Source organism: Myodes glareolus, chromosome 4 (assembly GCF_982192425.1).
Source record: "Myodes glareolus chromosome 4, mMyoGla1.1, whole genome shotgun sequence".
Taxonomy (NCBI): Eukaryota; Metazoa; Chordata; class Mammalia; order Rodentia; family Cricetidae; genus Myodes; species Myodes glareolus.
Window position 1 is genome coordinate 1986558 of NC_142029.1, and position 24756 is coordinate 2011313.

Consider the following 24756-nt stretch of genomic DNA (forward strand, 5'->3'; position numbering starts at 1 on the left):
TCCCACACTAGCTCAGAATTGAGAAATAGGTGGTTATTTATTTAGGGGTGGACTCACAAATTAGAATCCTCTACTTTCATGGAGATCAGAAACCGAAATCCGCAACTGGAACGGAGAGGCCGGACATAGGCTCTACATTGGCTTACGTAGTATAAGAGGCCATGCCCCAGTGGGCGGGTAACCATTGCTTTTAGTGTCTCTGAGGGTCATTTTAACTGGATTTCCTATTAGAATATGTTTAGGTTTTGCATGTCGCCTAATCTGCAGACTTTTTTCCCCTAAGAGGATATTTCTTTGTCGATGCCATTTGGTTCTATGGTTCTGATGGTCAAGCCTTGGGCTTTACACCCACCAGACAATTCTACCACCGAACCATAAATCAGGTGAATGCTGTTTATTACTGACCTACTTTGTATTGGGCTGTTTTACCTGGTGTTATGGCTCCTGTTGAATTCTGCTTTACTGTGTTTAAGGGAAGAAGTGTATCTCGTGGTGTGTCTCATTTCTCTCATTTCAGTTAAAAAAAAAAAGTTGGGAAATACCTTTTTAAAAATACAGCCAATCAAGTTTAACATAAAATCTGCTTAATTTCTTTGACTTCATATTTGTATCATTTTAAACTTAAAAGTAAAAATTGTCCTTTTCTATTCTTCATTAAATTTTAGTTGTACAGACTATGAATGTTGTGGTATTTTCATATGTATGTATGACTGACTTCATGTTCTCTCCTCCGTGGCCCTCCTTTGCCACCTCCTCCTGCTGCTCCCCCTTCTCAACTGAAATACCCCTTCTGCGTTCACATTAAATCTAGACCTGCGTATGAGAGAAAGTATGAGGTATTTTGTCATCTTCCCCGACTCTGACCTTCTTGCCCCTTTCCATGTTGACCCCTCCCTACCCCACACAGTCCCTTCCGCCGTGTGTCCTGTCATGTCTCTGGCCTCGGAGCCATGCTGGGCTGTTGTGACAGGATCATTTTGTTACTCTTGCTGATCTGTGTGGCTCCTAGGAATTGAATGCAGCATATCTTTCTTCTCGCCCACACTTCAGTTACCTGCGATGCCCTCGGTTTTTCTTTTTAGAAGCAGGGTCCCACTCTGTGCTCTCGGGTGGCCTAGAATTCGCTGTGCAGAGTTTGGTTGCTCTTTCTCTCTCCCACTTGCTGGGAAGAAACACACTGGCACCTCTGGCTCTGTCTGTCTGATGGTGAGTGGTTTTTAGTTTAGTTTTGCTTTTTTTTTTTATGAATGAGGTAATTTATTAGCCCAGCATCCTTTGTTCTATTGCTTCTTGTTGGCAGCTACATATCTTGTAGGCAACAAGAAGTTGACTGAGACACCAGATAGTATCCTGAGCATAGGACACCTCAAAGTCTGCACCCATAGTGACACACTTCCTTCAACAAGGCCATGCCCACTCCAGCAAAGCCACACCTCCCAATAGTACCACTCCCTATAAGATTTGGGGGTCAAAGTTCCACACCCTGATACCCGACAGCCACAGGGAATGAGGGTTGTGCTGGTCACCCCTTGCCATGGAACCCTCCATTCCTCGGGCGCCTGCTGTTCCCCAGCCTCCTTTTGAGGTGAACACCTCCCATCAGCCAAAGGCAGCGGCCTTACCTAGCTGAAGTGTCCTGCAGCCCAGGTCAGACTTTGTTTATTTGCTGGTTATTCAGTGGCTCTCGTAGTCACTCCAATACTGATGTGCATTGTTGGCACCCTGAAAGTAGGGAATCTGGCTGAAGTCCCTGCCTTCTTTTGTTAGGCCCAAGCACCCTCTATTTTCCTTTCAAGGTAAGAGTCTTTCCGTGTAATTACAGTCAGGCTGACACAAGGAGGCTCTGGAGGGTTTTAAAGAAGCCAGCCTCTATTTTTAGAGCTGAAACCAGAACCATGCTCTGGCATTGGTGGTGATGAGAAGCTGGCAATTTAGGACTCGAAGCCTCTCCAGAGACTCCATTTACTGTCCTATTTTTAGAGATATATAAGCGAGGTCCTGTGCCTGCTGGGGAGCCGTGCATGGAGAAGTCACCTCTTATAGGAGAACCTGGGACTTAAATGCCACAAGCCAACCCAGGGTTTAAACACCTGTGCAGCATCGGTGAAGAAACTGATGGGGAGGCCCTGCTGCAGTTGTGCACCCCCACACTGAGGGCCAGGACTGGGGGCATGTGGGCAACTGACTTAAATCATATTAGCCAAAAAAAAGTCCTCAGAAATCCCAACATCGAGAACTTAGGAAATGGCCTTGGCAGTACCCAAAGATGATGTGACTCAAACCATGTGTCTTCTCACCCTCGCAGCTGGCATTTTGGGCTGGTACCTTTTCCAGTCATTAGGAAGGGTTATTCTTCACAGTCCACCTTTTAAATCCTCTCCTCTGTGTAGAGTTTATGTAAGTGACATAACTGTAAGAGGACTGGATTATTTTCCCTCCAGTTAGCACAGCGAAGATCCTGCCGTAGGCCTATCTTTCTTAATGCAAATTCCATCGTACAAACAGCCGTGCTCTTTAAAAAACTCATGGGAAAAGTACCCCAGCTCCCCAGTGTACCCTTAGGACAGAAGACCCCTTTGCTAGTGGTCAGTCTCAGTACCTACAGCAGATAAGAGGTCTGCTCCGTCAGGCACTGCCAGGAAGCGCTGCTCTGCCTGCGTTTGTCTTTTCCACATTGTGTGTGATTTTCCAACCTTATTTGTCACCCAACTGCATAGAAGGGGAAGGGAGCTCAATGTGATTTTTGAAGTTTCTGTTTGTGGCTGTCCGGAAAGAAAGAAACAAGTGAAAGTTCTTGCTGTCCAGAGACGAAGGAAGCGCAGTGCAGGGGCTGAGAGAGAGCAGGGCAGCAGAGACGAAGGAAGCGCAGTGCAGGGGGCGAGAGAGAGCAGGGCAGCAGTGTAAGATGGTGAAGCGGTGAGATAATGTATGTGTAGAATAATTTCAGGATTTGGGGGGACTGGAGAGATGGCTCAGAGGTTAGAAGTGCGCATGACTCTTACAGAGAACCTGGGTTCCTAGCACCCATGTGGCGGCTCACAACCATCTGTAACAATTCCAGTTCCAGGGAACCCAGTGCCCTCTTCTGACCTCTGAGGGTCCCAGGTGCTCACATGCCGCAGTGCATATTTACAGGCAAATATTCACACACATAAAATAGACATGTAAAGAATTTCAGTATTATTCGCAGTGGCAAAACCCAGAAACTATTCTGGGAGACGTTATAACTATAAAAGGAGAATCCCTCTAGATCCATGGTAACACTGTAAAGTTGTAGCGGATACTGTGGCTCCAGTGAGCAAGAGCACTATGAAGTGTACACATTGCTTCCTGGTTTGTAGTTAAGCATCAGTGTATTTGTGTGTAAATTTCAGTGTATATTTTGACGTCTGGTTATACATTAAATTACTGTTTGTAGTGGCTATTTTTATATAGAGAGAAGAATGGAAAATTTGCATGCTTCTGATTTTTACAGTTTGTATGGTTTAGAATTTCACTCAACTTGCACTGCGAGAAAAATAGTGAAGATATTTATATTCTGAAATACATTGTTCATATTCAGAACTGGCAGGGCAGCTATGACATGACCCAGTGCACCAAACTACCGCCCTGCATCACAATCAATAAAAACCCAGAGACAGAAATTGGGATTCACCCTGAAGGTCAGAAAAACAAAACAGCCAGCCACTGACTCTTACCTCTGCCGCAGTCCAAAATGGCGATCCTGCCTCCATGAATCTCAGAGTGAGACTGTGTCTGAAATCTGTCTCCTTCTGTCTTATATTCCTCTCTAGGGCCGGGATTAAAGGCGTATATCACCACTGCCTGTTTTCTCTGGCAAACTAGCATGGCTACTGGGATTAAAGGTCTGTGTTAACCACTCTCGTGCTTCTCTCCGCAGTGAGGAGACTGCTCACGTCTGGCATCGTGACCCAGGTGTTTCCGTTGCATGACAGTGAGGCCCTGAAGAAGCTTGAGGACTCCTGGTATACTCGGTTTGCTCTGAAGTACCAGCCCATAGGTATGTGTCGCTGCCCGTGTCCACCGAGGAGAGAGCCCTGACGAAGTCACTGTCCTGTGACTCAGTGCTCTCATGGCCAGTACTTCGCTCTTGCAAGGGCAAGAGGATGGCTCGATGACCTTGTTCCTTTTAAAATCTCATTCAGGCTTTGGCTAAATTACATCTACAGAATAGGCAGTCCAGAGCAGCCTTTGTGAATACATGTCTGTTTAAAAAGGATCTTACCTGTTTTTAGTTTTATGTATGTGTGTAATACGTGTGGCGGTGGGGTTGGGGGTTGTGGATGCCAGTGTACGTGCCTGCAAAGGCCAGAAGAGGGCATTGGATCTTAGCGCAGTTATGAGCTTCCTGAGATGGTTTGGTTTGAGCTTGAGTCGGGCTCCCACCTGCTACGCCTTCTCTCCAGCACAGGTGAATCCGTGTCCTCCTGTAAGTGTAGCTTGTCTGTAAACATTTTGTGTTTGAAATCTGTCCCCTCATGCTGGTCAAACCAGGCTTGAGGTGAGGCAGACTTAGTGGCCTAAACATTTTTTTTCTGAGGGATCCATCTATTTTCTCAAAATACTTATAAGAATAATTTCACTGGTATGTATTGAATGCTACTTTATGGAAAGTTACGTCAATATTAATGTCCAAACATTTTTGGTTGGTTATATGCTTAATCAGATCTTTTTGTCAGTGTTGGAGATTAAACCTTGAGCATGTAAGGCAAGTGCTCTCCCACTCAGTCAGGCCCCAGCCTTCCTGCAGTTTTTAAGCGTAAGGATGATATTCAAACTAGAACTTGACTAAGTGTTGTTGTCATAGTTTTTCTTTAAAGGACATTTCTTTATTTCTTTCTTCCTTTTATTTTAAGGAAAGCCTTCTTTCTATATTTTCCTTCTAATTTCCATTTCCATAAACAACTGTTACAGTGTTGAACAAGAAGCAAGATTGGAGGAAGAGTCGGCTCAGGGCTCAGAGTCCTTCCTGCTCTTGCAGAGGACTTGAGTGCAGTTCTCAGCACACGTTGGGTGACTCAGAGCCACCTGCACCTCCAGCTTCTGGGAGAGCTGACGCCCTCTTCCTGTCTGTTCTTCCTGTTCGAAGGGAACGCACACGCGCGCGCGCGCACACACACACACACACACACACATTAAAGTTTTATTTCTTTCCTTAATATTTTAAAGATTTTCTTGTAGCCTCTGAAAGAAAAAGCTTTGTTTTGATAATTCCAGGTACACAGCACTCATTTTTATGTTGCACGTAAGGGAATTGTTCACTGAATAATATTTAAGTGGCGTCATTTCGATATTGCTTGTGGGACCACAGGTGACTGACTCTATTAACTAGTTCCTAGAAAGGGAATCCTGGGAAGATGGGGCATACTAAACCTCCTGGGAAGGCGGGGCCTGCTGAGAGAGCTGGCAAAGGGGAAAGCCACTGGCTTGGAGACCAGGACACACATGAGTCCTTGTGTTTATGCAGAGCGGACATGCAGCAGCCTGATGACATTTAAGATGCCTGCACCACAGTTCTGCTTATTACCTCCCTCCCAGAACAGCTGGGAGAACCGGGGGTGGGAGGAAATCGTTCACGCCAACCTGTCTCCATAGGCAGATCTGAACACAGTATCTTCATAAAACAGTGGATTAAGGGTGCAGAGATGGCTCCCTGGTTAAGGGTGCTCGCTGCTCCTGCAGAACCCAGTTCAGTCCCATCACTCATGTTGGGCAACTCACAACTGCCCGTACCTCCAGCTCCATGGAGCCAGTGTCTGTGGGTACCTGCATGCACATGGCACACACACAACTGTCAGATACATACACGTACCCAGAAGTTTTTTTTAAAAATACTAATATTTTTAAATACTAGTGGTGCTGGAGAAATGGCTCAGCAGTTAAGAATACTAGCTGCTCTTACAGAGGACTTGGATTTGGCCCCCAGAACCCACATGGTGATTTCCAACCCTGTAACTCCAGTTCCAGGAGATCTGCTGATACCCTATTCTGACTTATGTGGGTACTGTAAGCATGTAGTGAACATGCCTACACTCAGGTACACACACACACACACACACACATAAACTAAAATAAAGTCTAATGTATAATTAAGAACCAGTTACTCTGACTAGTCCCCTGTCCCTCCTGTCCCCTCATCTCATTCTCGTCCCAGCCTGGGTGCTCTAAGGCCCAGGGAGTCCCTGTGTGACCAAGGCTAGCGGAGGTACCGTATAAATGGCCTTTTGGTTGGTTAGTGTGTTTAGTCCAGCCTGTCAGCAGGCTGCTTGTGCTGGAGCTGGAAGTGAATGTGTGGAGTCTTGTTTCAAGTCTGCGAACAATTTGTGTTGAATGCACTGGGAAGTTGTCACGTCTCACTGATATCTGACTTTAGTGGGAGATCAGGATGTGTGGATGTGGATCATCTTTACAGACAGCTACATGGAGTGACATGGATGGGGAAGAAAGCAGGGCATACATGACGGCCACACAGGGCTCAGTGTCCATGGCTGAACTTAACCTAGGACCTGAGAGAGTAAGCCGATCCTCAGATGATCTATCTTTGGCAGTAAAGTGTGTTAGATGAGTGGAAAGTAAGGGGGAAACTGAGCAGTCATGTCCACAGCTGAGGCCTGAACTGTGAGTGACAGGGGAGTTCAGCCAATCACATTCTGTCCGTGGGGTGTGTTGCCCTAAGGCAAAAATTTACCTATAAACCTGGCAGGTGCGCTTCCCCTTGCTCTCTCGCTTGGCTCCTATGTTCCGGATGGACCGTTGGTATCTTGGTGTAAGTCTTCCTTCTGCTTATTAAAGCTGTATCTTTTGTATTAAGCTAGTCTGGCGGATCATTAATTACCAATCGACCTCGCCCCTTCATGTGAGCTGGGGGAATGCAAGGCTTGTCATCCTGACAGGTGGGGTCTTTGTGCTGTGTGCAGGATAGAGCTGGTACCCCACACAGAATGGAAATGGAGGTGTTAAAGATCCCCAACCACCGAAAAGTGCACCTACGTATGCCGTGGTTAAATGGCGGTTTTCGGTAGCCCATGCCTCATTTCTTTCTTCTTTCCCTGCAGACAGCATTCGCAGCTACTTTGGGGAGACGATCGCTCTGTACTTTGGGTTTTTGGAGTATTTCACCTTTGCCTTAATCCCCATGGCCGTCATTGGACTGCCCTACTACCTGTTTGTGTGGGAAGACTACGACAAGTACGTCATCTTCGCCTCGTTCAACCTCATCTGGTCCACGGTGATCCTGGAGGTGTGGAAGCGTGGCTGTGCCAACATGACCTACCGCTGGGGCACACTGGTCATGAAGAGGCAGTTTGAGGAGCCCCGGCCTGGGTTTCATGGGGTCCTGGGCATCAATTCTGTCACGGGCAGGGAAGAACCCCTCTACTCCAGCTACAAGAGACAGCTGCGCATCTACCTGGTCTCCCTGCCGTTTGTGTGTCTCTGCCTCTACTTCTCCCTCTACGTCATGATGATCTACTTCGCCATGGAGGACTGGGTCTTGAGTCTCCACGAGGACAATGAGTCTGTGTGGACCAGCCTCCTGCTGTACGTGCCCAGTATTGTGTATGCCATTGTGATTGAGATCATGAACCGCCTCTACCGATATGCTGCCGAGTTTCTAACGTCTTGGGGTAAGCCTCCACACGTCTCATTTGCCTGTAAGAAGGTTGAGGTTCAAGGGTCAGAGAGAGATGGCTCAAGGCTGGCAAAGGCACCCGCCCTCAAGTCTGAGGACCTGAGTTTTGTCTCTGAGACTCACATAGTTGAAGGAGAGAACCACCTCTGACCTACACACACACACCTATGCACATCATACACATGTGCACACACACAGTGGAACCTGTGTACCTACACTTGTATGCACACATACACACACATATTCAACGCTCACACACAGCACACAAAATTAAAAAAAATTATTGTTAGTTAAATTCTTGGGCTCACATGGCTACTGTCCTGCAGAGTAGATGGCAGTCCTCTGGCTTGCTACTAAGGCCTGAGATGCAGCTCGCCAGCTCTGACCTTCACTGACCTCCTTATTGTGTCTGCCATAGTGCTCACTTACCCAGCGTTACACTCTAGGTTCTGGCTGCCCCACCAAGCACTACTCCAGATTCTTGTTTTCACTTTTTGGGGCACCATGCGCTAGCAGACTCTTCTGTGACTAGAGGTAGTGATGCTTACCAAGACACCCACAATATAGAAGTACAGTCAGGGTAGTTGAGGACAGTAGCAATGTGTTCCATGCTGGGAGTAAAATACATAGAAAGTCTACAGAGGAACCGAGGCTTGTGTCCTCCCTTGTTGAGGATGACCCAAGGATGGTTGCTCATGCCTGCATCTGTGGAGACAACCTGAGTAGAGTTTAAAAGTGGAGTTCATAGGCCGTTCAGTATTTATCCATTCAAACAAATACGTCGTGTTATCCTATGGGGAGAAGCCTGGGCCTTTACTTCATGGACCTAGCATTGTAGTTTTTATCTGTTCTGTGGTAGCAGCAGCCAGTTTGCTGGGGGCTTTCTTTGTACTGGGCCGTATGTTCTGATCTCCGCAGCCACACAGGCAGCGGCCAGTCCTTACAGTAGAGCAGGAGGTAGCATGCACCGGTGCAGACCAGTCCTCACTGCAGGAGCCTCATGATGCTCTTTGCTCTTGCTCCTGTTGTCTTGGGGTCACTGCACTGTGTCCCCATATCTACATGAGGGCCCTGTGCAGAATCTGTGTTGCTTTCCCCTTAACCATTTTACTGTTAGAGGGCACAGCCTCTTCTTTGGGTTGGCGGGGTGCAGGCTCATTTGCCAACACTTTCCAGATTTCTTTTTTCCATATTTAGAAAAAAAATTGTTCCCAACCACAATTCTATTGCAGTGGAGGAGAGTGCTGTCTTGTTGGCGTTGTTGGTAGCAAGGGATGGCTGTGTCTGACAGCTGAGATGTCCAGAGACTTCAGCTCTGGTGCTGGGTGCCTCTGCCTGTAGTGAGGGGCTGCGGGCAGGCCTGCTTATCATCCTGCCCAGCTCCCGCACGGCTAGCTTAGTCCCAGAAATAACAACACACAAATTGTATTCATTTAAGCACTGCCTGGCCCATTATCTCTAGAGAGTTAGTTACTGACTAACTCTCATATCTTGATATTAACCCATTTCTAATAATCTGTAGCACCACGAGGTGGTGGCTTACCGGAAAAGATTCAGCATGTCTGACCTGGTGGCTGGCTCCATGGCATCTGGCTCATTGCCCTCTTCCCAGCATTCTATTCTGTTTACTCCGCCTACCTAATTTTCTGTCCTATCAAAGGGCCAAGGCAGTCTCTTTATTGACCAATGCAAATAACACAATAGACAGATAACCCTCCTCCATCATCTGCCGAGCACAGTCCCACTGATTTATCCCGTGACAGCACACCGGCATTGCCTCTTGTCTGAGAGATGTCTCCTCTCCCCCTTGATATTGTAGAGAATCACAGATTGGAGTCTGCCTACCAGAATCATCTTGTCCTGAAAGTGTTGGTGGTAAGTGACATCTTCCATGCTGTGGCAGCACCTCTCGGCCAGTGCCACTCTGCTGCCTCCTGGTGTGGGGTGAGGCTTTGAGTCTGTCTGTCGGCACAGAGCAGCTTCTAGGTCTGGGCTGCTCACTGTAGTGGGGTCTTCCTGCTGTGGTTGCCTGGGCGCCAGCATCTCCATGGGAGGAAAAGGAGACCCCTTCCCCTGCATGTGCTGCTGACATGTGGAGTGCATGTACATGTGGAGTCTTGGTACAGATGGGCTTTGCTAGTAGCAGTGGGGAGCCTGGCTGTTCTGATGTGGGATGGGATGCAGGGCTGCATCTCCTTCTGGATGGGGACTGTAAGACGTGTGGGATTCTGGGATTCCTCCTCCTCCTCTTGGCCTCTGCCGGAGCTCCCCGTGTTTTGCCTCTGCTCTCACTTCCAGAGTTGATAGTTGAGTTCAGGCCTCAGGGGAAAGGGAAGCAGTTCCAAGCCATGGTCTGCAGCAGTGGTCCCTCAGTTTTAAATGTGCAGGCTGCTAACATTGTCGTCTTCTCTGGCAGTTCAACTTTCTGAATTGTTTCGCCTCGCTCTTCTACATCGCCTTTGTCCTGAAGGACATGAAGCTTCTGCGCCAGGTGAGTGTGCTAACAGAATGCCGAGGGGAGGGTCCCACAGAGGATTTCCGGCCTTAGAAATGACTGCACTTGGGGCTGGAGAGAGGGCTTAGCAGTTAAGAGCACTGACTGCTCTTCCAGAGGACCAGGGTTCAGTTCCCAGCACCCACATGGCAGCTCACAGCTGTCTGTGACTCCAGGTCTAGGGGATCCGATACCCTCACACACACACACACACACACACACACACACACACACACACACACACACGGGCAAAAACACCAATGCATAGGAAATAAATAAATTTAAAAAAAGAAATGAGTGTGCTTTATGCCTTTACTTTGTCTATTTCTTTTCCCTCTTTAAATAATAAGCATTTGCACCTGAATAATGTGTCATGCTCAACGGAGAAGTTAGTTAACTCTAATTCTCTTGCAAAATGAGTCATGCAAGGGGGCAAAGTTGACCCTGCTCTCCCGTGGCAGTTCTGATGGCACAGGTGCCTGTAGTCTGTGAGCGTCCATCAGTGACTGCAGTACACTATGAAAATTTGTCACTCATGTTTTTTAATAAAATGCTGATTGGCCAGCAGCCAGGCAGGAAGTATAGGCGGGGCAACCAGACTAGGAGAATTCTGGGAAGAGGAAAGGCACAGTCTGTAGTTGCCACCCAGACACAGAGGAAGTAAGATGAGAATGCTGCACTGAGAAAAGGTACCAAGTCACATGGCTAATCATAGATAAGAATTATGGGTTAATTTAAGTTATAAGAGTTAGTTAATAATAAGCCTTAGCTAAAAAGCCAAACAGTGTTGTAATTAATATAGTTTCTCTGTGATTATTCGGGTCTGAGAAGCCGGGAAACAAAAGAACAGTTTCTGTTTACAAGTGGTGCGGGTGGTTATAGGATAACCTTTAATAGGTCTTGCAAATTTCATTTTACATTGATAACATGTTACACTTGAGAGACTAGCAAGTTCATGTCTGAAATGCTTGAGAAAGTCCTGCCTGCATTTGTAGTACCATAGTTTCAGGATCATATAAAACCAGTGGCCAATAAATTGAATTCAAAAATAATTACTTTTCTCTTAAAAGTTTTTTTATGTGATGGGTGTTCTGCCCACATGCATGACTATGCATCAAGTACCTGATACCAACATGCGGGAGAAGAGGACATCAGATTTCATGGAGCTGGAGTTAGAGATTTTTGAGCTGACATGCGGGTGCTGGAAATCAATCCTTCATCCTCTGGAAGAATAGCCAGTGGTCTTAACCATTGAGATATCTCTCCAGTCCTTCAGAGTATTGATTTCTCACATGTGTGCATGCATGTGACGTTGGCTGTCTTTCTTGGTTGCTCTCCACTTTAGTTTTTGAGACAGGGGTCTTTCACTAACCTGGGGCTTTGCCAGTTCAGCAGGACCAGCTGCCCAGTGTCTGCCTCCCTGGCACTGAGATGCAGGCACTAACCACCATGCCGTCTCTTTCCATGGGTGCTGTAAAGGAACTCAGTGCTCGCATAGTGAACGACACTTTACTGATGGAGTCGTCTCCACAGTTCCAGGCTGTAAAATGTTTTAGTCACAGTGAGTCTCCTGCCCCAGCCTGGCAGTGCTGTTTTATAGTAACATGCTATAAAATATATAACAGAGTCAGTACAGTATACAATATAGTAGGATGATGAGATCACAGTCACAGTGTCAGGTTAACTTCCTCTCTGACGGACGCTGGACGGACTTGCTCTGTCTGTCTGTTAGTCCATCTGTCTGTCTATCATCTTTAAAGACAAGGTCTCACCATGTAGAGTCCTGGGTGGTCTGAAACTCACTATGTAGATCAAACCTCCTTCTGTCTCCAGAGTGCTGGCCCACCACATCCAGCCCGGCTAATTTCTTCTGATATTATTCTTGAATTAGAACATTGCGCTCACACCCAGCTTTCTAGTGTTTGTGTTTATGACATCGTACGATTCCATTTTGAGCGCTGAAGGACCGTGTGTGTTGTGGTTTTGTTTTGATCTCGCTAAACGTGATGCTTATGCTTCTCCTCAGAGCTTGGCCACACTCCTGATCACCTCCCAGATCCTGAACCAAGCTGTGGAATCTCTTCTTCCTTACTGGCTTCAACGGAAGCATTGCGCAGCGGTGAAGAAGAAGATGCGGGCTTTAAAGGTGGATGTTGATACAACCTTGTACGAGCAAGTCCTTCTGGAGAAGGAAATGGGAACTTATCTGGTGAGTTTAGTGAGTGTGTGTAAGGGTCACACAAGTTCATGGTGTGTGCTGTGTGCGCTAGAAGCGTTGTGCAGCGGGTCCCCTCAGCACGAACCACTTGGAAGTTAGAAGGAGAGAACTATGAATTAAGATGCCTCTGTCATGACTCCTTAACAGCAGAAGGTGAGGGTGGAGGATTATTTGACTGTTTCACGGAGATAGGTGTCCAGATGTGTGCTCCAGCATGACAGTACACAGGGGAGATGGTCCCTGAGGCAGAGTGTGTCGTACCCATTGCCCTGCAGACCCCAGGAGAGTCTCCTGTCTCTGCCCTGGTCTCAGGGTGCAAATGCTGGAGTTAGAGATGTGTGTCATGACGTCCCACCTTCTGGGTGGAATGAGTTTGGGGATTGAGTGGTTCATAAAGCCTGTGCTCTCCCCTGCTGCTGAGACATCTGTCTGCCCCAGGACATTTCTTTTGACTAGAAGACTTCTCAGTTATTTTGAGGAAATACACATGGATTACTAGAGGTAACAAAAACCTAACTCTTCCTTCACTCTTAGCTGCTGCTGAGCTCCAAGTCAGACTTACCTCCTGAGTCTCTCTGCTGCTTTTCCTATGCTCGCTGTGTACTGTACAGAACTCTCTCTCTCTCTCTCTCTCTCTCTCTCTCTCTGTGTGTGTGTGTGTGTGTGTGTGTGTCCCTCCTTCCCTCCCTTCCTCCCCCATCAGTTCTTACTCATCTGAGAATGTCCCCCTGAGGGACACTGCCAGAATCTTAGCTCTGGTCTCTCCAGTGCTCCACATTGTCTTCCTTTATGAAGCATGGCAGGGGCAGCACAGTCCTCTCTTGTGTGTGACAGCGCCAGCTCTAGAGTCGTTCTGAGCAGCAGGTGGTGCAGTTGTTATTGGTAGCTCTCTTTCCCTGGCCCAGAGTCGGTGCCGTGGTGCCGTGGTGCCGTGGTGCCGAGCCTGAGCTCTGAGAATGAAGCGAGAGCCTAGTAAGTGCGTTTTTCTCATGGGTGTGGGGACTGGGGGTGAGCGCTGTGCTAACAGAACACCCCTTGAGTTGTCTACCCAGTCCAGCCACTTTCTCCTCATCTATTGTAGTGGTATATTATTTGTGTTTTAATAAATAAAGCTTGCCTGAAGATCAGAGGGCAAAGCAGTCACAGTAGTCAGTCACACAGGCCAGGCAGCGGTGGTGCCTACCTCTAATCCCAGAACTCTGGAGACAGAGGCAACAGATCTCTGAGTTCAAGGTTTCCCTGGGCTATACTAGATCAATCCAGAAACAGATCCGGGTGGTGGTGGTTCACACCTTTGATCTCAGTGTTTGGGAGTCACATGCCTTTAAGTCTCTAATCCCAGTGCTAGGGAGGTGAAGACAGGAGTGATATGGTAGGTGGAGAGAGGAATATATAAACAGAAAAGACAGAAACTCAGTGGACTATGGAGTCTGAGGATTTGTGGAGACAGGATCTCGCCCTTTCGGTCTGAAGATCTGGGAGGGGTAAAAGGACTCTCTAGTGGTTTGCTGCTTTGCTTTTCTGATCTTCAGGTTGAACTTTAATATCTGTCTCTGGGTTTTATTATTTGTGCAACAATCTCATTTCTCTGCACTGTCTCTGCGGAGGTGACACGGGGCAGGTTCTGAATGTCTGCAGGCATTGGGAAGGAAGAGCCCGGCAGTCACATTCTCTGTATGGTCTCTGGAGCCCTGCCCTTTCTAGGCACCTTTGCTCCCTACTGAAGTCCGTGGTCTTGGAACTGCATTCTCTGCTGTCTGAAAACGTGGACGAATTTTGGAAGAAGTCAGTTTGTCAGATTGCAAAATTATTGTGAAACACGACTTTCACCTGAGAAATGACGGACAGAGAAAGTGAGGAAAATAAAGCCTCTGTCTCCTCAGGAAGGTCAGCCTCTGGGTGTTCTGACCCCAACCTGCTCAGGCCGTAACTGTGCAGCTGCTCAGAGCTTCCCTGTCCACCACCGTCCCTCTCTTGTACCCGCTGTGTCATGTCCACGTATCTGTGAGAGGAGGCGTTTCCATCTGCAGTGCCCTAGCCAGCAGCTGCCACCCAGCCAGGGTCATCCTCACTCAGTGAGCAGCGAAGAGGCACGCCAGGAATGTGCCTGGATGTCTCTCTTGCTTATAAACATTTTCTGATTTGGAAAATGTGGTTGTTTTTAAAGGTATCTGTTTATGTTACTGTGCCATCACTTCAGTGAGTCAGTGAGACATTTTCTGTCTTAATTTCTAGTGTGATGAACATCAGCAGATAAGACTCTTGTAAGGATCTTGCAGCATCTGCAGTAACACCTAGGAGTTGGGACCAGAGCTCTGGAGAATGGCAGGCAGGGAATCTCTCCCCTGGTCTCACTCGTGCCCTGGCCTTTGTGACTTTACCCAGTGTGATTTTCTGATGTGCCTATGTTTGGCCGGGGCTGAGCTGGCTTGTCCTGTGGGCCCGTGCTCTGAAACTGGCCTCTCCTTCAGGCCCAGCTCTGACAGTTGCTGACAGTGTGTGGGCAGTGCTAGGTTTTGTCTCCACCCAGCAGCCGACTCCATGTCCATTTCTTTGTCTCGCCTTCTCTGTGACCCCATCTTCTCACTGCTGGCTGTTATGTTTGTTTTCTGGTTTGGGGACAGTTTTTTTTTTCTTATTTTAAAACGGTTTATTTTGTGGGGTTTTAAATCATGACTGATACTGATCTTTATCGAGATTTCTTTCTGTTGTGGTTGCTGTCTTCCTCAGTTGTTCTGTCACGTTGCTACGTTCTGTGGGAACATGCTAAGATTTTATTTAGTGTTGAGACCATAAGCTACTAATCTCTTCTCTGTAGTAGCGACTGCACCCTGTTTCATTTGCCGTGGAAGCCTAGTTCCTTGGCAGTTAGCAGCCACTACGTATAGTTTCTCATCACGAGCAGTTTCTGAGTCCCACAGTCTCTTCTCTGGCTACTGTTTCCATCCAGTACCTGCTTTCCTTGGCATTCAGCTCGACTCTGGGTAAATATACTCTGTGATGTTCCAGGAGGAGCAGGTGGTGTGGTCCCCTGGAACCTGAACTTTGTTATCAGATACTTAATGCATTAGGTATGTGAGATTATGACTTTGACTGACATGCCATACATAACCACTCTGTTCCTCAGGTTTGCTACAGAGACTCACAGGACTGCCATCAGGTGGTCTTTGCTGGCTTTCAGCTCATAGGGTCAAGGATATCTTGGGCTTGTATTTGCTTTGCTAAGATTGCATTTTCTTTTCTTGCTCTTGGGTTTCACCTGGTGCTAACTAAGCCTGTTGACTCAGTCTCTCCAGTGTAAACATACTGGTGGTGAGTGTGTGACCACCTAGAGTAACCTCGTGAGGCAGGAAGAGCTGGAAGGGGCCCCCCCATCTAGCCTTTGGGATGTGAGGAATAGCTCGCTGCAGCAGACTCTCACGTGCCTGGGTCCACCCAGCCCCTGTGTTATGGGGAGGGAGTTCCCTGAGCAGGGGACCCTAGTATACCAGAGACCACCTAATTAGCTCTTTTGAGGGAAATCGAACATCTGTATGAAGATTTGACTGTTATAGCCATAACAACACGATTCCAGATGTGAACACACACACGCGCGCGCGCGCACACACACACACACACACACACACACACCCCACACGATGTCTTGCAGTGGTTGATTCTCCTCTGAGGTGTGTTGTCTTTATTTTGGGTTGGGGCCATTGGTGCTCAGTCAGCACGTTGGCAGCTCTGCCTCTGCCTTTACTTCCCTCTTGCAAAGGTCAATAAAGGTGAGGTCACCGGGCCCTTTAGGTTTTTCCTCACTCCTGGTGCCTATGACGGTGTAGACTCCTGGGAATACTGCAGCTTTCCGGTAGCCTGTGGTCATCTTGCTGCTCAATTCTGCCTTGAGCTCCCTGTCCACCCGTTGTCGCTGACAGACATGATGTAAGAACATTTAACAAAGACCCAGGAGGAGGTTTTAGCCCTGTAAGGAATTCTGGAAGTCCATAAAAGGCAACCGTTTTGTGTGGGGTGTTTCAGAGTACCCCAGCCAGGTAAAGTAGTGACTTCCCTTTGGGATAAGGCTTTGGAAGAGCTCAAGCCCCTTTGCCACTTGTGACTGATAACAGTGCAAGCTATTCTACTTCATGCTACTACATGAATGAGTAGGGATGAAGTCATGCTAAAATGCCACAGAATGCAGTTTTCTCTTTGCTAAATGCTGTCAGCTTACAGTTAGACTCCAGAGAACCACTATATCCAAAATTAATCATGACTACTATTGCTGCCTCCATGGAGAATTGTTATGATTTTACTGGCGTTGTTATTTTTAGTTTAAAAAGTCATTCTGACCTCTTAATCTCTTATTAACTTTAGTGTGTGTGTGTGTGTGTGTGTGTGTGTGTGTGTGTGTGTGTGCGCGCGCGCGCACACGCGTGCGCTCATGTGGAGGCCAGAGTACACCTGGTTGGTCCTCTCCTTCCACCGTGTGGATCTTGGAATCAAATGCAGGTCTTTGAGCTTGGCAGCAGTCTCCTTTACCCGATGAAGCGTCTTGCCAGCTCATTAGCTTTATAGTCTAAGGCCAGGGTATCCTGGGTGCCTATAGATAAGGATACCGCCCCTTCCTCTCTCTCTCTCTAAGACATTTTCCGTGTGTAAACCTGACTGTCCTGGTGCTCTTTCTGTAGACTAGGATGGCCTCAAACTCAGAAATTCACCTGCCTGTGCCTCCTGAGTGCTGAGATTAAAGGTGTACGCCATCACTGCCCATTAGGGATATCTCTTAATGGTATCATTAAAAGCAACCATGTTTAGATTTTCTGTTGTTTGCCTTGTGGTGGTAGTGATGGAAGGTGGGTATTATTAGTTCAGTTATTTGTAATGAGGAAAATAGACAACTAGATAACTTTTGATTCCTGATTTCAGCAACTTAGTGCAAAATCATCTTTCAGTTTGTCTGAACTTGTGGTTGGGAAGAAAGGATTGGAGTAGACCCTGAGCTTTTAGTAGCTAAAGATCACCCTTTCCAAGCGTTGCGGATTTCTGTGTGACCCTGAGCCTTCTGTCCACATTGCAGGGAACCTTCGATGATTACTTGGAGCTCTTTCTGCAGTTTGGCTATGTGAGCCTTTTCTCCTGCGTCTACCCGTTAGCAGCTGCCTTTGCTGTGCTGAATAACTTCACTGAAGTCAACTCAGATGCCTTGAAAATGTGCAGGGTCTTCAAACGGCCGTTTGCAGAACCTTCAGCCAGTATTGGTGTGTGGCAGGTAACTATATGGAGAATAATGTAAAAGCTATTAACCATTGTTGGGGGAAGGAAAAACTCTAAGAACAGAAAATGTATAATACCCAGAGTGCCCCTAAACGTTACCAGATAATAACCTCAGAATTATTATCAATAAGAAAAACAAACAGTAAAACCAGGGATCAGATAGAACAAGTGTCTGACTTAAGTCCTAGCGTGCCAACAGTTACACTAACTATAAATGGCCTAAAGCCACAGATTAGAGACAGATTGGCCAAGTGATTGAGACTGTAATTCACAAAGGGGGATGTAGATGGGTGGAAGTCAACAGGGCGGGGGCGGCATATAAGGAAACATTCCTGAAAAGGGAAAAGGGCTAGCGCAAGCAGAAGAGGCTGTGATACAGTTGATAAAGCAGAGGTGGTTATGATACGGTCTGATAAAGGATACTTCTGAGGCTAGGTTAACAGAGAGGAGCAATCTGCCATGAAAAAGGGGACAAATTCTCAGAAAAGCATCAAACTGAAATGTATATGTATCAAATAACAGCTTTAAAATGGGGGGGGGAGAAGAAAGTCACCAAGTTCAATGAAGAAGGCTCAGTGGTCCATCAGCAGGCTGGGTCTGACAGAACAGCCCGTTATCTCTTAGAAGACACGTCAGCAAGTTGGGATTGTACACAGTACAGCCATGACGATGAGGTCAAGCAGAATTAGTGACAGGAGGTAACAGCAAGACCTCCAAACACTGGAAAACTAGCAGTGTAGAGTATCCACGGGAAAAAATCTCAGATGCTGTCCAAAGACACTAACCCGAAAGAAACTTTTGTGGGATGTAACTGGTAAGGAGGCTGGCAGGACTCACGGCACTGGAATGTTTATGCTGGAGCAGGGCCTCAGGTACTGAGTGCTCATTAAACTAGAAAAGACAAACAAGATAAACCCACAACCAGTAGAAGAAAGGAAACAAATGAGAACAAATCAGATAAGTTGCAAACAGAAATAAGATCACTGAGTCAAGGATGTAGGTCCTAGAAAAGACAAACACATTGGCAGTGTCTGGGGCAGGAGTGGATCAGTGTCTGCAGGCCTGCATCCTTGGGGAAGGGGGCAGGTATGTGTGTGTGTGTGTGTGTGTGTGTGTGCGTGCGTGCATGCATGTGTTTCACGCGTGTGTACGTGTGTTCACATGTGTGTATTTGTGTGCACATGTGTTCACATGTGTGTATTTGTGTGCATGTGTATGTGCATGTATGTGTGCACATGCGTGTGTATGTGTGTGACCATTGGACTTGACAACTAGTGGGGAGGACCTTCCCTTCAAAAGCGGAGCCTCCTGCTGCAGCTCAGCCCGTGAGTAGGGGGAGGAGAAGAGGAGGAGGAGAAAGTCACTTGGGCATCTCTGTGATTGTGAAGGAAGCTGAGTCTAGAGTCCACATCTCCAGAGAAACGTCCTGGCTCAGGTAATCCTACCACAAGTTTCACCATTTAAAAAGAAGTCACACCAATCATAACACTCTAGAAAGTAGAGTGTATCCCTTTTTGTGACCTGACCAGCAGGTCATTCTTCAGTGAGAGGTCCTGAGGAGGAAGATAGAACAGGGGTCCAGGAGGTCTTGCATGTGCTATGTCCTGTGCCAACAGTCTTATTAGGAAATGCAGCATCTTTCATATTACTTCCAGGGAAGAAATGGGACAGTGTCAGCAGCAGGCTAAACCATGCTGCCTGCACAAGGGACACAGGTATCTCTCAAGCACCACAGGTCCAGCACACAGTGACCTTGGCACTGAGGAGTCAAGTCCTAGGATGGGAACAGTTGGGTTCTCAAGATCCAAACCTGTAGTTAGAGGCTACTTGTTCATTTCCCAGCTGCCCAGACCCAAAACAATCACACAGAAACTATACTAATTACAACACTGTTTGGCCATTTTATTTACAACACTGTTAGGCATATTTCTAGCTAGCTCTTACGTCTTGAATTAGCTCATTTCTATTAATCTATGTTTCGGCATGAGGCTTTGGTTTACTGGTAAGGATCCGGCATCTGTCTCCTTAGGCAGCTGCATGGCATCTCCTCGACTCTGCCTACTTTTCTCCTCTATCTCTGCTTGAAATTCCCGCCTTGCTCTATTCTACCCTGTAATAGGTTCAAGGCAACTTCTTTATTAACCAGTGGTAACAAGACACATTCACAGAATACCGAGGGGAATCTCACATCACAAAGCTGCAGCTCCCTCAAGGCCCTGGGTCCAGGCACAGCTCCTTCTCCATACATGAGAGAACCTCAGATCAGTCTAGCCCTCAGTGCTTAGGAAGCCAAAATTAGTGTGATGGCAAAACTGGACACACAGAGAATTGAGAAACAAATAGTATCTCTCAGGTATGGTAGAAAACCTGAAGCAGTTTGTGTATTAAAGCAGTGAAACAAGTTGAGCATGGTGGCGCACGCCTTTAACACCTTTAATCCTGGCACTTGGGAGGCAGAGGTAGGTGGATCTCTGTGAGTTCAAGGCCAGCAAGGCCAGCTGGTTTACAAAGTGAGTTCCAGGACAGCCAGGGCTACACAGAAAAACTCTGTCTTGGAAAACACCCCCCCCCACACACACACACATCCCAAAACACTGGAACAAGTGTCCTTGGGAAAACCCAGAGAATTAACTGGAAAATTGGCACAAGTAACAAGAAAACACAGTAACTCACAAAATTACTCTGTGGGGCAAAGCAGCTACTGTGTACGCCATGACCATTGGAAGAAGAGGCAGAGGTGCAGTCCTTGTGCTTGTTAGGAGTGGCTTCAGTCATCAGGAGGCAGCCATCAAGAGCTTACAGTAGCAGAAGGGAGAACATGGAGGTTCCCACTGTTACCCAGCAACACACCATTGGACACATGGACCTCCTTCTGTGAGTGCCAGGGAAGCCCGACTTCCGTATTTGCTAACACTGTACAGGGGCTTTGGTCCATGTCCTCAGAAAGGGACCATGCATAACTGGAGATTGGTTATATCTAAGCCACATGGGGCATGTGCCTTATCAAAGCAAGGAACAGTCTTGTAAAAATAGCTTTTCTTGAAGATGTTGCCTGGCTTGGGGTGTGAAGAGCTTTTCTTTGGTTTTTAAATTCCCCCAGTAAACAAGCAAAGACAATAACACAAACAGACCTGTGGGTGTTCCACACTCCAAGCCAGGTTGTCCTCAGGTGGGAAGGCTGAACATACTGCGCAGGAGGGGTCAAGCCAAAGGGATCTAAAATGTCTGCTAACGGGCCAGCTTTCTTAAGAGAAAAGAACCCTGCCAAGATGGACAGAGGTTTAAAATGAACCTGGAGAAGGGCTTTCCCTTGGGCTCAGATAACAGACATGGGACATGGCTGCTGCCGCCATTAACACCACACCTTTTTTTCTTTCAGTTGGCCTTTGAAACGATGAGTGTTATATCTGTGGTCACTAACTGTGCTCTGATCGGAATGTCGCCACAAGTGAATGCCGTCTTCCCAGAATCCAAAACGGACCTGGTTTTGATCGTAGTAGCTGTGGAGGTGAGTGAAAGTGTTCACACCACAGGCCTCTGCTGTCCTCAGTGAACGTGTTCACACCACAGGCCTCTTGTCCTCAGTGAACGTGTTCACACCACAGGCCTCTTGTCCTCAGTGAAAGTGTTCACACCACAAGCCTCTGCTATCCTCAATGAAAGTGTTCACACCACAGGCCTCTTGTCCTCAGTGAAAGTGTTCATACCACAAGCCTCTGCTGTCCTCAATGAAAGTGTTCACACCACAGGCCTCTGCTGTCCTCAGTGAAAGTGTTCACACCACAGGCTTCTTGTCCTCAGTGAAAGTGTTCATACCACAAGCCTCTGCTGTCCTCAGTGAAAGTGTTCACACCACAGGCCTCTGCTGTCCTCAGTGAAAGTGTTCACACCACAGGCTTCTTGTCCTCAGTGAAAATGTTCATACCACAAGCCTCTGCTGGCCTCAGTGAAAGTGTTCACACCACAGGCCTCTGCTGTTCTCCAGCCAAGCTCTGCTGCAGCCCATGGTGACAAGCATGCCTAAGTAGTAAGAAGTCAAATCCTGTCCGCAGACTAAAGAGTGCAGTCTGTGCATTTCCACTTCCTGCCCAGCTCACGGGGAAGAGGACTTTCCAGACACTGTGGGATGCATTCATTTGGAATAGACGTCTGTGGATTTAGCATGTTTTTAGCTTGTTCTAGGGAAATGTCTCCTCTGTTTTCTTGAGTGAATCATAAGAAACTTTGGTTGTAGATGTAAGTGTTACAGCTCTGAGGGGAAAGGCTTCCCCAGTGGAAGTGTTACAGGTCTGGAGAGAAAGGTCTGCAGTCAGGAGCCAAGGAATCCCACAAAGTCACACAAGCGATTTATGGGGAGGGGAAAGACCCAGGAGGGTGGCCACCTCTGCTTGGGTGAGCAGCAGCAAAGAACTGAGCAGAAGACAGAGTTTATATGGGGTTTGGGGGCAGGCAGTGTGCCCTTTCAGGGTGGCCTGTTATTGGGGGATTATGTGATCTGATTTTGGGGCAAGCTCAGGGATTGGTGGGATTTTGTGGTCAGACTCTGGGGCAAGCTCAGGGGTTGGTGAACTTTTGTGGCCTGGTCTTGCACTTTTTTCCCTCTTTCTATGGAGTGGGGCTTAGTCACTTTACTACCTTGAGGGTTGAAGTCTGGAGATGGGGCCATTGGAGCTCCTGAGCCCCGAGCTTCAAGGTGTCAGGCCTGACTGTCAGAGTAGTCTAGGAGTAGAACCAGGCAGCTGGAGGTTTCCAGGGGTGGGGGTTAAATGAGAGTCTTTGAGCTCTGCAGGGAAAATCCTGTCCCCCCCCCCAGTTGGCTGGTGCCTCCTTCCTGGTTCACTACAGCTGTGTTCTTTGTGAAACACTCAGGCTCTGTGCTCATTTATAGAAAGCATTTAACCTCACATGTGAGACACAGGTACGCTGGCTGTGTGTGTCTCACTTTTCTGTTTACCATGTTTTAGAATGTACATTCCCTCTGTGTATGGAAAATTAAGCAGGGACCAAACATGAGCAGAAAACCCTCAGAGCTGTGTCCACAGTTGTTGTCTGAGTTTTCTGTCCTGCCCTATTCCTGCGATTGTTAAGTCCCAAAGAAATCACACAGGAGTCTATATTAGTTATAAACTGATTGGCCCATTAGCTCAGGCTTCATTAACTCTTACAACTTATATTAGTCCATTATTCTAGTATATGTTATCCACATGGCTCGGTATCTTTTTCAGTGGGACAGGTCACATCTTTCTTCTTCTATGTCTGCACTGGGACTACATCTTCTTCCCAGAATTCTCCTGTTCTCCTTAACCTGCCTCTACTTTCTGTCTGGTTGTCCCACCTACACTTCTTCCCTGGCTACTGGCCAGTCAGCATTTATTTAAAATATAATTGACAGAATACAGACCTTTGTCCCACACCACACAGTAGATGGAAACTGCTCTTTTATTTCCTGACCCCTCAGACCGAATAATCATACAGAAACTATATCAATTACAACACTGCTTGACCAACAGCTTAGGCTTCCTATTGGCTAGCTCTTATATCTTAAAATAACCCATTTCTATTATTCTGTGTATCGCCATGAGGCTATGGCTTACCAGGTAAGGTCCTGGCAACTATCTCCTTTGGTAGCTACATGGCATGTCCTCGACTCCGCCTACCTTCCCTATATATCACTGTTGTGATTTTCCACCTGACTTTACTCTGACTTTGACTGAAACAGCTTTATTCATCAACCAATAAAAGCAACACATATACAAAAGAACATCCCATATCAGTCCACTGCTGGTAATTTTCAACACCAGAAAACATTGTGGCCTTTTGTGCCTAGTTAAAAATGTAATACTTGTGAAAATGTATAGAGACAGAGCTTGGTAAGACTGTTGAATAGCATATCACATACCCAAGGCTTCTAGATTCAGGGCTGACAAGGAAATGAAGTTGTGACCTTGGCTTAGTTAGGGTTTCTATTGCTATGAGGAGACACCATGACCACAGCAACTCTTATAAAGGAAAACATTTAACTGACTTATAGTTCAGAGGTTCAGTTCATTATCATCATTGCAGGGGGCATATAAGAGACCTCAGCTGGGCAGTGATGGCGCATGCCTTTAATCCCAGCACTCAAGAGGCAGAGGCAGGTGGATCTCTGTGAGTATGAGGCTAGCCTGGTCTACAAGAGCTAGTTCCAGGAAAGCTAGGACAGGCTCCAAAGCTACAGAGAAACCCTGTCTTGAAAAACCAAAGAGAGAGAGAGAGAGAGAGAGAGAGAGAGAGAGAGAGAGAGAAAGCGCGAGTGAGCACCAGCCCTCAAAGCCTATCTCCACAGCCACACACTTCCTCCAACAAGCCCCTATCTACTCCAACAAAGCCACACCTCCTAATAGTGTCATTCCCTATGAGCTTATTGGGGCCAATTACACTCAAACTACCACACTCCACTCCTTGGCACCCATAAGCTGGTAATAATATCATAATGTAAAATGCATTTAGTCTAACTTCAGAAGTCCCCATTGTAAGTGTTATAGCTCTGGCAGGAAAGGTATCCTGGCCATTGGAAGTCAGGCAACTAAGTGATTGTTACAGCTCTGAAGGGAAAGGTGTCCTGGACAACTCTGTTCCAGCGGGGGAAGATTTCCCCTCAGGACTGCAGCAGTTCTGCTCCTGATCCAGCAAAAGGTGGAGATCCTCACTGAGACCTCGTTCAAGAGATTGATTGGGAGGGAGGAGTCCGGGAGAGTGACTGCCTCTGCACAGGTGGAAAAGGGCAGCTTCTATAGGTATAGAGCTTATTCAGGGTTCCTTATGGGTGGAGTTTTTTTCAGGGTGAAGATTTCCGTGGTGGGGATCGGTTGGATTTCAGTGCCTGAGCTTGAATAAACTCAGAGATTGGCTGGATTTTATGATCAGGGATTGGTTGGTTTTCATGTTCAAAGATTGGTTGGTTTCTGGGCTAAGTGGTTCATGGCCAGGGTGTGTTTCTTGGCTCTGGTTTCAGGACCAATAAATTGCCTCTGGTCTCAGGGTCAGGGTGTGTTTCTTTGGCTAGCTCTTTTACCCTACACCCATAGTCCTTCACAGTCTCAACAATGTTTTAAAGTCCAAAGTTCAAAGTTTCTTCTGAGATTCATGCAATCACTT

General features: G+C 47.1%; 1 protein-coding gene across 1 annotated transcript in view; it reads left to right on the top strand.

The window, feature by feature from the left end:
- Positions 1-24756, top strand: part of Ano10 (anoctamin 10) — a 110912-nt gene that overhangs the window by 15154 nt on the left and 71002 nt on the right. The window contains exons 5-11 of the mRNA XM_085689087.2: positions 3902-4021; positions 7077-7646; positions 9471-9526; positions 10068-10142; positions 12172-12354; positions 17423-17614; positions 20999-21127. Coding sequence (XP_085545213.2) covers positions 3902-4021; positions 7077-7646; positions 9471-9526; positions 10068-10142; positions 12172-12354; positions 17423-17614; positions 20999-21127 — 1325 coding nt within the window. The remainder of the gene's footprint in view (positions 1-3901; positions 4022-7076; positions 7647-9470; positions 9527-10067; positions 10143-12171; positions 12355-17422; positions 17615-20998; positions 21128-24756) is intronic.